This window comes from Bos grunniens, chromosome 16, assembly GCF_055505025.1.
Source record: "Bos grunniens cultivar Pamir isolate PY7600 chromosome 16, Bosgru_T2T1.0, whole genome shotgun sequence".
Lineage (NCBI taxonomy): Eukaryota > Metazoa > Chordata > Mammalia > Artiodactyla > Bovidae > Bos > Bos grunniens.
In genome coordinates, this window is record NC_141180.1 from 24,496,650 (window position 1) to 24,509,200 (window position 12,551).

At 47.7% G+C, this 12,551-nt stretch overlaps 1 protein-coding gene across 2 annotated transcripts in view; it reads left to right on the forward strand.

Annotated features, from left to right (window-relative positions):
• The window catches only part of TNR (tenascin R), a 487,368-nt gene extending 478,466 nt beyond the window's left edge, over nt 1-8,902 (forward strand). For both annotated transcript variants that reach the window (XM_086342434.1, XM_086342435.1), the window contains 3 exons: nt 2,656-2,817; nt 7,094-7,257; nt 8,226-8,902. In XM_086342434.1, the coding sequence (XP_086198560.1) occupies nt 2,656-2,817; nt 7,094-7,257; nt 8,226-8,345 (446 nt within the window). In that variant the 3' untranslated portion in view covers nt 8,346-8,902. The remainder of the gene's footprint in view (nt 1-2,655; nt 2,818-7,093; nt 7,258-8,225) is intronic.
• Nucleotides 8,903-12,551: the final 3,649 nt, after the last annotated feature.

Below are 12,551 nucleotides of genomic sequence, written 5' to 3' on the forward strand. Positions count from 1 at the left end.
TCCAATGAATACGCACAGACTACTAGATCCAGACTGAGAGGAACAGTTAGAATCAGGATTAAGACTTCCCCTCCATCTATGGAGAATTTGGAAATACCTTTCTCCCTACACATTTAAAGTTATTTAGTCCTTACTCCAAAAATGGCTTCCTGGGTGGTTCAGTGGTAAAGAATCCACCTGCCATTGCAGGAGGTTCAGGAGACACGGATTCAATCCCTAGATCAGGCAAATCCCCTGGAGGAGGAAATGGCAACCCACCCCAGTATTCTTTCCAGGAATATCCCACGGACAGAGGAACCTGGTGGGCTATAGTCCATGGGGTCACAAAGAGTCAGACATGACTAAGCACATTCCCCAATTATTTCTCGTATCATCAGAGATGCCCTCTCACACTCAGAAACACTGTACTCATCTATGAGCTAGGCCACAGATATTCAGAGAAGGAAGAGTCAGCTTCCTGCAGAAGGCATTGAGAGATGAGTAAAAAGGATGAAGGAGGGAGGGGGATAAGAAAAGAGGGAAGGCAGGGATCCCATTGACATGAGCACACGGGAAAATGAAAAACCATCCAACTAGAGCAAAGATGCAGCTCAGGGAAAGAAGGAAATGAGGTGAGGTGGGTTGAACAAATGTTACAGTCCCTCAAGTGAGGAAGGGAAGCTTTGACTTAATGCCATACGTAATAGGGAGCCAGGGAGGGCTCTTAAGTAGAAGCACAGCCTGGTAGCAGTACTCAGGTGAGGGGTAATACTCTGACCATGGTTTATGTTGTCAGCTGGGTTCCCTAGAAGCAAAGTCTGACACTGGGATTCTTGTTCAAGCCATTTATCGGGCAAGTGCTCTCAGAAGTGGATGGGGGAAACAGGATAGAGCAGGGAGGAGTTTAACAGTGTGATCTTGGTGGGAGATTAGCATTGGTCTGATCCCCAGGGAAGCTCTGGAGCATGAACTGTTCCTCAGAGTTGGTCCCCAGTGGGGCAAGGGGGCTGGGATTTGGGACTACCCACCCCCTACATCAGGCATTGATGGGGCTCTGCCCCAAGGCATGGGGGAGGGAGAGGGTAATTTCCAGAGTGAAGCAACTCCTGTTTGAGTAATAAACCTGTGTGTTGTTAGCAGCTGAGGTTATGTCCACTGACCAGTTAAAGGGCATCTGGGTAGGGCACCACCAGGATCCACCACATTACAAGCCAAGTGTAGGGTACCAGTAACCCAGCAAACAGCAAACAGTTATATAACATGTAATATATAATTAACATAAGGCTTTAACTGTCAAACAGGACAGGGAAACAGAAAGATCCAGGTGACCCTCCATCAGCCATATCACCTCTCTGGACTTCAGCCACGTTTTCAACAAAACAAAGAAACTAGCCTAAGTAATCTCTAAATTCCCTTCTATCTGCAATATTTTCAATTCTAAATCATGGTGTACTCTGAAAAATATCAAATGTCACAGCAAAGCAAGAGGACCCCAGTTCAGCAAGCAGGTAGAAATCAGGAGGACTCCAAGATCACCAGCAATGTGGGGGTGGGGGCGGTTCAAAGTCTGGGCAGGGAGGTCAGAATCAGAAAGATCCAGAGCACAGCCAGCCAGAGCAAAGAGACAATAAAATATGAGAAAATATCACCAAGAAGGATCTGGGCTCTGCCTAACTCTGGACCTCTGGGGTTTGCACCTATTAGATCAAAGGCTAGGAAGCTTAGAGGCCAAGGAGACAGTGGTGGGAGGGCCAAGGAGGTGGGCCAGGTGGTGAGGGTGCATGACTGACCAGATAGATGAGTGCAGAGGTGGCAGTGCAAAGATATAACAGGTAGATCCGAGAGACAGGAGCTGGCGTCAGGAGACAGGGGACAATATTCTCTGACCCAGTTATGGGAGCCTCAGGAGGGCTGAGGCAGAGAACAGGAAAGGCAGTGTAATTAAAGGTGGATGGAACCCCCTCCCAGGCTATTGGGTAGGATGTCCAGATCCTCTGGACCCTGAGGGTCCACTCTGAGTTCCCCTGATCAATGCTCCTACCTCCTGCTTCCTATCACTCACACCAAAGGAGTCACACCATGATGGTGGTCGTCATTTTCAACCCACACTGTGGTTTGGAGTGGGAGGTGGAGGGGAGGCAGGGGGCAGGCCTAGGCCAGGAATCCTATGGCTCAGAGCTTGTCAGTTACTGGGTCAGTACTTGATGGCAGGACCCCTGAGCTGACCTGCAGTGGGAACTCACCAGCAGAACTGGGTGGCTTTTTTGTAGGAGGAAATCTGGGGTCTGGTAAGGTCTGATTGGGCTTCCTTGGTGGCTCAGTGGTAAGGAATCCGCCTGCCAGTGCAGGAGAGATGCAAGTTCAATCTTGGGGTCAGGAAGATCCCCTGGAGTAGGAAATGGCAACCCATTCCAGTATTCTTGCCTGGGAAACCCCATGGACAGAGGAACCTGGTGGGCTACAGTCCATGGGGTCACAGAGTCAGACATGACCTAGCAACTCAACAACAACAACAAGGGTCTGTTAGATAACCAGCTGGGAAGGTCTAAAAGCTAAAGCAACCCAGTACTCCTCCTCTTTCCCAGAACATCTGTTTTGAGGCAATAGTCGCATTCTGCCACCCATGTCCGAAGCCACTGCAGCCAGGCTCACTGCTTTCTTGGCTCTTCTTCACAGGGCTGGACAACATACACAGGATCACGTCCCAGGGCCGCTACGAGCTGCGCGTGGACATGCGTGATGGGCAGGAGACCGCCTTTGCCTCCTACGACAGGTTCTCTGTTGAGGACAACAGAAGCCTGTACAAACTCCGCCTAGGAGGTTACAACGGCACCGCAGGTACCCTGGCCCCCAAGAAGCCCCCGATGGTGGTGGACGTGGAGTAGGGCCCACACTCCAGGCCGAGCTGCACTGGGCAGTGACAGCAGCACCCACAGAGCTGGTGAAGTCCCTGCTGGCCAAGGAGGAGGGTGGAGGGCTGGAAGCGCTGGCTCTGGTCCAGGCTGCCCCCCACCTGGGTTGAAACAATCCCCTGGAGGAGGGCATGACAACGCACTCCAGTATTCATGCCTGGAGAATCCCATGGACAGAGGAACCTGGCGGGTTACAGTCCATAAGGTTTCTAAGAGTCAGACACGACTGAAGGGACTTTGGCACGCACGCAAGCTCCTCACCACTCAGGTGACCTGCAATCACTTTCTCAAGGACTTCAGTTTCCTCATCTGGAAAATCTTAATAACGATACCTGCCCTAGTTCGCAGAGGAGACAGAAAAAATAATGTGATAAATAGAGTGAAAGTGCTTTTTGAAGTTAAAAAAAAGTACCATGCGAGGGTGAAGGATTATTTTTCTTGTCTAGATTAGTCAATATGGGCTCTCATCCAGTGAAAGCATAATCATCTATTGTCTGGATAGAAATCTCCCCTGCAATGACAGCTAGGAAAATCATCTTTGAACTAATGAAAATAAGACAGATGCCCCCATTCTGAGCTGGCCCTCCTCTAACAGCAGTCTTCATCACACCTCCATCAGGGAACAAACAACAGTTCTACATGTCCCCCCACAGGCCACATGTCTTTTCAGTCCTCCACAAGAACCCATACAGGCATGTTTTCTGTAGATTTTATGACACTTCCACTAAGTACAACAAGCGTCTCTATAAGCTCTGTTGCATTAAAAGTTTTATCAGGATATCGTATCCCAGTCTGATTCTTAGGCTCTGCCAATCTATTTCCTAGGTTCCTTTCCAGTACATATCCTAAAACGTGTTTTGCCAAATATTCCACTATTTGGTATATGGAGTTATTGGTCCTTTCATTAACTCCAATTATATGGCTAAATGCGAGGGTATAAATTTAGCAGCATGTTCAAGGCTCTTGGAGTTAAGACCATCAAAGTGTTGCCTCTCCAATGACTGCATCTGCTCAGCCGTTTCTCTGCTCAGCCAGGTGTCTTTTCTCCAAAGAGAAGACATGCTTTCCCTTGTTGTTCACATGAGAGATCATGCCCCATGGCAATCAGACCTGCCCGAAGTGCCCCAATAAAAGATCCAATTTACCCACACTTTGGATGTAAAATAGTCGTTTGAAATGGAGTGTATTACACAAAATGTCAGACCAAACCATTTCAGAAATAACCTGATACCAACCACTCCCTAAGATTAGAATCGTGCCTGCAGAAATCCGTCTTTATTTCTCCCACAGAAAGACAAGCAAGCCCTCCCACTTCCTCACCTGGCCGAGCCCACTCCCTCCTCCTCAGTGGCCCCAGGCTGTGCTCTTGCCTGTTGAACTTGGGCCCAACCTCCGCAGTCTCTGTGTAGCTCTGTCTCACTGCTGGACCCCGTGAAGGTCGTAGCTGTTGGACTGAGCTCTACTCTCATGATTCAGAGGCAAGTCCCACCAACAGTTTTGCCAATCATCAAAAATGAATTGCAGTCTGACCTCGTAGGTCAAATATTCAGTTCATCTTCTTCAAATGATGAGAAGCTAGGCTTATGTAGGCCCCTTCTCTGGACAACTTCACACAATGGTGGTTCTTTCCAGACTGGAAGGTCTCCAGGGAGGAGGAGCCGTCCTGTCTCTGGCATTTACTATTGCCCAAGTCCCCTGGCCTTTATCTTGCATGTTGCTCATCTTTATTGGCCCCACTAGAACAGTGGCCTCTGTGGCCTTCAATGCCAAGTTCGGTCCCTTCTCCCATCTCCATTGTTCTCGAGCCTGCAAAAATCCAAGTCTCTAACCAGGACTCTTAATTGAATTGGAGCTGAACATTACAAGTCAAATTATGGCGAAAAGGTTGTTGAGCAACCTCTAAAAGTTCATCGTGTGAATTGTGAGGACTCATAAGGAGCATAAGGCATGACCTCTGCAAGAACTAAACTTTTATCTGAAAAAGAAACAGTTTGGAAGCAACTCACCACAAAATGAAGGGTACTCACTTCCAGTTTAACGTGCATTTGGAGAAGGGGGGTCTTAGAGGTTGAAGAAGACTTCATGAAAGCAGCAGCATTTGGCTGGGATCCCAGGGGGAAAGGAAACATTCCAGGGAAAGAAAATCCTGGGGGAGAAGTCACAGAAGGAGCAGTTAGTGTGGAGGGAGGGCAAGTGCAGAGGACCTGGCTGCCCAGGACAAGGTGTGAGTTCAGAAAGAATAGAAAGGAAGCAGGTGGAGTAGGGTGGAGTCAGACCCTGAAGGGCCTTAAGGCCAAGGGGACAGAGGAGTTCTGTCTTAATACGGTGGGCAGTGGGGAGCCATGGTGGGTCCTGAGTGACATAGTAGACGTGGAGTTTTAGGAAGATCCAAGTGTCAGCCTTAAATAGGATAAAGCAAACCTGAGTGAAGACCAGAGACCAGCTGGAGCCGCTGCATTAATCTTGGTAGGAGGTCACAAGGGCCTTGGCTGATCTTAGGAGTTAAGAGAAAAGCATAAATCCAAACAGCAGTTTGAGAGAGAAAAACCAAGCTTAGATAATAGATGGACTGAACGTATGAGATGGATTTATGAACTAGGAACGGGATCTAGGGAGGAGACAAAGACCAACATCAGGATCATATCTGAGACAGCAGCAGGCAACATCCAAAGTGGAAGCAGGAGGGAATAGTTCCCAGGGAGGGCAGCTTCTAGGTTAGAGAGATAAGCAGAAGATGAGAATATAGAAACATGGGTAGAGACAAAATAGGGGACTGATGGTAAAGAAAGAGTCTCTAGAAAGTAGGATTAAGCCAGGATTTTTTAAGACACAGGGATTGAGTATAAGTTAGGGTGAGAAGAGATGAAAATGCTAAAATATCAATATATATCTATCTCTATCTGTATCTATATGAAAAAAGGAAAAAAAGTAAGAACTCTTTTCTGCCTTCTTCAGGACCTGGAAGAGATGAGAAAGAATGAGTTGTAGGTCGGTGGGATTAGCTCTGGGTGGAGATAAAGCCTGGTTTGTTTAGAGAGGGAGATAAAAACGATGGAATAAAAATAATAACATATGGACTTAGGGACCAAGCTGGCCTGAAGGGACCAGGCTTCCCTATAAAAGAAAGACCATCCTCCTAAGAATTAAATTGTGACCAGAAGCACTTGGAGGCATTGAGTGGCCACTGTGAGTGTGGACTCAGGAAGCCACAGGATCAGAGCCATGAGTTTCCCCGGCTTAAAGTGGCCTCGGAAACATCTTAAACAACACTCATTCAATAGCATGAGCCCCTTCACAACATCTCTAACCACAAGTTCTGCCAGAGGCCAGAGGTTTGACCAATAGTTATAAATTAATTACGATTTAATACCTTACTTAAATACTCAGTTCATATGTGTGGCCTGCACAATATGCCAACAAGAAAACCCCCAGCTTCTAAAAATAGAGATATCCCCATATTTCCAAGTAGTCTATCCCATTTATCAATAGCTCTAACTTCACAGTCTCTACCTACTGATCTTCATTTTTCTCCAAAGAGTGTTTGGTGGAGTTCTGTTTGTTTACTAAATAACCCATCAAATATTTGGAGTCAGTGATCTAGAACCTTGTCTCCCCTTACAAGTCTGCTTTTCCCCAAGATACAGCCCTGGTTTTCCCAATCACTTCTCCTCTAATATGATTAGGATTTTCTTATCATCTTGCTTCCTACAGACAGAAACTCTAGTTAGGTAATGTCCTTCTTCACATGTGGACCCAAGTTCTGAACGAGCAGATATTGACGTGACCAAGGCCTGATGAGCCATGGGGAAAGCCAGGCTGCACAGTGGTGACCCGGATTACCCAGGGCAACATGACTCATCACTGTCTCCTCTGAGACACAAGGAGCCATCCATGCCTGTGTCCCAGTGCTGGCCTGGAGGAAACAGGCAAGGGTGGAGAGTGGGAGCTGAGTGAACACATTCTGAGCAGAAGGTCAAGGGAATGAGGAACTGAGTTGGAGAGAGCAGCACAGATGTAGGGGACCCCAGGAGTACGTGGAGAAAAAGCTCAGTGTAGCCAGGCCAAAGCTGAATAGACACAGAGAGGTAAGTGGAAGGTCTCTGAAGCAGAAGCCAGGTTTGTTGGGCCTGGGTCAAATGTCCAGAACGTTGAGACGAAAGAATGACAAATTGGACAGCTTCAAGCATGTGTTTTTTTCCCAGGGGACTCTCTCAGCTACCATCAGGGCCGCCCATTCTCCACGGAGGACAGAGACAATGACATAGCAGTTACCAACTGTGCCATGTCGTACAAGGGGGCTTGGTGGTATAAGAACTGCCACCGGACCAACCTCAACGGGAAATACGGCGAGTCCAGGCACAGTCAGGTGGGTGAAACTCTGCCGCTGCATAGATGAGCCAGAGCCGTGCAGCCCACGTGCCTTAGCTTCATGTTCTAAGCGCACAGGTGGGCCTTGCATTTCCTTTTTAAAAAGATACACTCAGAGTGTTGAGAATGGATTATTATAAAGAGGAAAATAATGCAGACACTGAGATAAGAACAGGACAGAGTCAAAGCCAGAGGAAGAAAAGGGGAACACACCCGGATCCGGGAGCTAGAACTCACCCAGAGAAACCTTGATGACCAGTCAAGTCCCATTTCATTTCCTCCTCTAGGATATCCCGTGAAGAGCTTATCAAGTTCAGGGACAGCTTCATCCAAAGAAGGTTCAGCTTGGCTTCATCCAAAGAAGTATCCTAGGAAGGGAGAGAGCAGACATAGCAGTGTAAAAGAGACCATGTCTCCCCATTGGAGACTACACATCCATCAGCTGGGCCGGGCGATTGGGTGACCAACTGGGACCTCTCTGGTTTTAGAACAGGAAAGGCCAGCAGCCAGGGGCACCCCTTAGTCCTGGGCAAACCAAAATGGTTGGTCACCTGATAGATGGAAACCACTTAACACTCCCATCAGGAGTGAGCAGTCAAACACAGTTATGCTCTTCAAAATGCTTCTATACTGTTGGGAATCTGAAATTCAAATTTACTGGTGCATGCAAATCCTGAAAGCCCAAACCAGAAAGCCAGTGATAAGGAAAGACCTGCTACACATTCCTATTATAGGCCCAGACCACAAGCATGCCTAAAGAGAAAAGCTAGGAAAAAAAAAAAAAATCTCTGTTTTTTTGGCCCCTTTTTTGGGGGGAGGGAACTCAGCCACAAAGCTTCAAGTTAATGGAAAAGGGCTAAATGTTCATCTTGGATTCCCCGCTCTCAGCACCCTCTTTCTTTTCAGGCTGGGAGTTCGCTTGAGTGGGGAAAGGTGATCTGACATGCTCATCTTTCTCCTTCCCAGGGGATCAACTGGTACCACTGGAAAGGCCACGAGTTCTCCATCCCCTTCGTGGAGATGAAGATGCGCCCATACAGCCACCGTCTCGTGGCGGGGAGAAAACGGCGGTCCTTGCAGTTCTAAGCAGTGGGCGGCTGCGAGCCAACTGACCTTTTCTGTCATTTGTTTGTACTTTATAATATGGAACAAGGGGTGGGGGACATAGTAATGTGCTTTGCAACATGTTAAGAGTGTTTGAAGGAAGCGGGATGTAGCAGGAATCAGTTGAGAATCAGCAGCTCATGGTTTCTGCTGCCCCCGTGCCTGCCCTTCAGTCTCCATGCTCCCTCCTACCCAGCCATCCTTAACCATCCCCTTTTTTTCCACCAAGGAGGAACAGTGAGACATTTTCTTAAAAGACCAACTCAAAACCAGATCGTGGAGTCAGATCGGTGACAGGCATGTGCCTTCTTTCCTGCCCTCCTTCTGAGATACCCTTAACTTCCAGGAACCGAGCTCTGGTCACTGCCTTCGGTGGCCGGGTTCTCACACCAGCCCCGAGAAGAGAGAGAGAAGCTCCAGCAAGAGAGCTTTGCCAACAAGTCCCCTTAAAAGGAAACAGATTAACCTCATCCTGTCCCAGCAACCCAAGTCCTTTGTAATGGGCCAAAGATTCTCATCAAACATTCTTAGTCTTACCAGCCAAGTGTCCTCTGTCGCCTCCTATTTTCCAGCCAACCCATCCTTTGCCCACTTCCATCCTACCTTAAGATCCCCTGTGGCCTCACAAGCCCAGCCACTGTTTTGGATTCTAGTTCCCAAGGTGTTGCTTGCACCTGGCCTGGGCTGCACAGCAGCCGTGTGCCTGAGGGTCATAAATCCCTGCCCCCTCCCTCAGGTCAACTTTCTTTGAAGCTGGGATGGGGAGAGAGCTATGGTTCACAGCACTTTGGGGTCAGACACTGAGGGGAAAGACAGAAGCAGCAGATCTGGGCTCCCCTCGGAACCTGCCATTGAGATCACAGGTGCCCTGGGGAGCATAGATCCCACCCAGCTGCATTTTCTCTATTTCTGCTCCTATTTGTCATGATTCTTTTTCCCTGAATTGCAAACTAAAGCCTCAGTTCTGAGGCTCTCATTTCAGCCAGGGTCTCCTTAAGGCAAGTGGCTTAATAAGAGTCAGGAGAAGTTATATGACCAGCCAGCCATTCCCCTGACTGATAATCTCTGGGAAGAGGTGGAATTTCAGAGTTTGGGTTTCAGTTTTCTCCTCTTTCTTTTGGTCCAGTGAGAAACAGGAATGACCCCCTTAATGAGGTGAGCTCACGAGAAGCCTTTCTCCATCTTCTTTTATTATTCTGCCTTTGAGAGGAAAAATGAAAAGTGCCAGAGGAAATTACATCTAAAAATCCAAAGGTGAATAGGGGAGAAGTATAGGCCTACCTCCCGTTTTATGAGATGTGCTCTCTTCGCTAGCATGATTTGATTTGATTTTTACACCCAAGAGAGCTGGAGGCTCTAAAGCCCTGACCCTTCAACTTCTCCAGCCAAATGTCAGCTACAAACATTCCTGTGGGGTCTGCCAAAATTCATGCCCATCTTCCCAGCCACTTGTTTCCTCCTCTCTCTCTTTCCTTAAGGCCTCAGGTTTGGGTTTTTTTCTTTGTAATATCCACCTTTAGTCAAACTGAGGCATCCTGGGCCTTTCCTAGCCAATCACTGGACGAGCCTGAGAGCTGGCAGTTTTCTAAAGGAAACATGCCCAATGTAACTGAGCTCTATTAAGCAGGGAAGGACAGTCTGTCAGGCTGGCAACCACGTTTCTGATGTAACGAGTATGGAGTCAGCTGCCCCTTGCCCTCTCCCTTCAGTAGATCTTCAAGGTCTTGCTCACTGCCCGCTGCCATGGTGTGCGTGTGACTGTCAGACCAGTGGCGGAAATGGAGGTGACATTCCCATTTCTCAGTTCCCCATGGGCTTCAAAAAACTAGGGGGAAGGAAGAAGAAACAGAAACAAGTCTTTCAAGAAACCCGTTAATTAAGATTTAGCTAGAGAGTGGGAGCCCAGTGAACAGCAGGAAGCTTGTTGGATGCGGAACCTGGGGTCTCAGGGGTGGGCCCAGCTCTGCCGCGTTTTGGCGCTATGACTTCGGGAAGGTTGTTTCACCTCTTGGGGTTTCAGTTTCCTCATCTGGTTGGATGAGACTAGAATGGCTTCTAACTTCCCTTTCGGTTCTGACGGTCAGTAAGGCTAGTCTCTGATCTGAACATGGAAACTGGCATTGGTGAGCGAGCAGAACTAAGTCATGAAAATTCACTAGAAGCCCTGCTTTATGAAAGACAGAGAAAAAGAAAAGCTGATTCTGGAGTCATCAGTAAACATATACACATGTACATAGACACACACACGAAAACATTGCAGAGAAGACTGTGCCAAGGAAGTGGCTGGATTCATTTTATCCATAAAAGCAGAACCAGGGTCCTGGGTGGTACGAATACAGCCCACCTCATCAAGGGAACTGAGACGGGAAAAGATGATGGGCCCTCATGTTGTCAATTCAGGTGAAAGCCAAGAAACATCAGTGGGAATCAAAATCTGTCTTCTACTGGAACCATTTTACCCTGTGGAACATTTTTATAAATAATATCAGCAGCATTGCCTAGATTCCTGTTAAAGAATTTCAAAGCAAAGAAAGGAACTTCAAACACTAGCTCACCTAACTTCCTAAAAAAAGGATTTATAGATTCCTTTTATTAGGTAGAGTGATTTTCTCACAAGTCCCCATTTTTAAGAGACGCTGTACCTCAATATCTCCCCAAGGCCCGTGGTCAACTGGACTCAAAGCATCATAACATGACTCATGGATTCCTGCTTATCCTGTTCCTCCAAGCACCTGTGCTCTTTCCAAAGATGGATCCAGGAAACAATAGTTGCAAAGAGCTCACCCTCACACACCACAGTTTCATTCAAGGGACTCAGAAGAAATAGAGGTGGACTCTGCTCAGAAGCAGTTTAACGGCAGACACATCAGGATATGTGCTTATAGAAAAAGAAAAGAAAACACCCTACCGATGACCTCAATAGGCTCACCGCCTAGACCCGAGACCCGAACAGTTTCTTCTTCTTGCATCTCCCCATCAGATAACTTCGAACGCAGTAAACACTTTCTCCAGGTTTATTTCTGGAAGGTGAAGGGGCAGAGGTAGCGAAGAGATGACAAATTTGTGGAAAACTCCTGCCGGCCTTGAGACTTCCTTGTGGCTCTGCTGGTAAAGAATCCACCTGCAATGCAGGAGACCTGGGTTTGATCCCTGGGTTGGGAAGATCCCCTGGAGAAGGAAAAGGCTCCCCACTCCAATATTCTGGCCTGGAGAATTCCATGGACTGTATAGTAAGTACTGCTGCTGCTGTACTTCACTTCAGTCTTGTCCAACTCTACAACTTCATAGACGGCAGCCCACCAGGCTCCCCCATCCCTGGGATTCTCCAGGCAAGAACACTGGAGTGGGTTGCCATTTCCTTCTCCAATGCGTGAAAGTGAAGTCTCTCAGTCGTGTCTGACTCTTATCTACCCCATGGACTTCAGCCCACCGGGCTCCTCCGTCCATGGGATTTTCCAGGCAAGAGTACATGGGGTCGCAAAAAGTCAGAAACCAGTGAGCAACTTTCACTTTCAACCGGAGGCGGGAAACTTGCTAAGCATGACCACAAGGTGGCGTTGACACCTCCCAGTCACTTTCTGATGATGGGGTTGAGGACACAGTGCCTCCAGGTTTTCAGAACTCATACCAGACCAGGACCCAGGAAAACTAGCTGACTGATCTGTAAAAGAAACAACAACAATGGTAGCAAGAAAATGCAAAGCAAAATCCCAGTAATAGTTTAATCCACCCTACCCTTCATCTACCAGATCCCCACTCCACTACTCATGGAGTATGTAAGACACCCAGCACCTATGCCCTCCCACCTGGGAAGCCAGCAGCTCTCTGCACAGTGAAGCTGTTATTTCAAAGACAAATGTGAAGAACCAAGGTTGCCAATGAGTTCAGTGCCAAACCAAGCAATCTTTAATCACATTTATACTTTCAAAATCCAGTCCCAGAACCGAGCCATAGATTAAGGGACAACAGGTCATTATGGAATCTTCTCAAAGAGCCCTTTTAAAAGCACCATTTGAGAGCGGGTTTATGACTTCCTCTTTGTCCTCTCTTCTGGAGGATAAATGGGATCTGTGAGAACAGTGGGTACAACAAGCTGAGGGGGTTGAAATAGACTAGCTAGTGGCTTGGATTTGCAAATACTCCTGGGGCATGCAAACATTTTTCTTTTTCTTTTTTTACCATCCACTC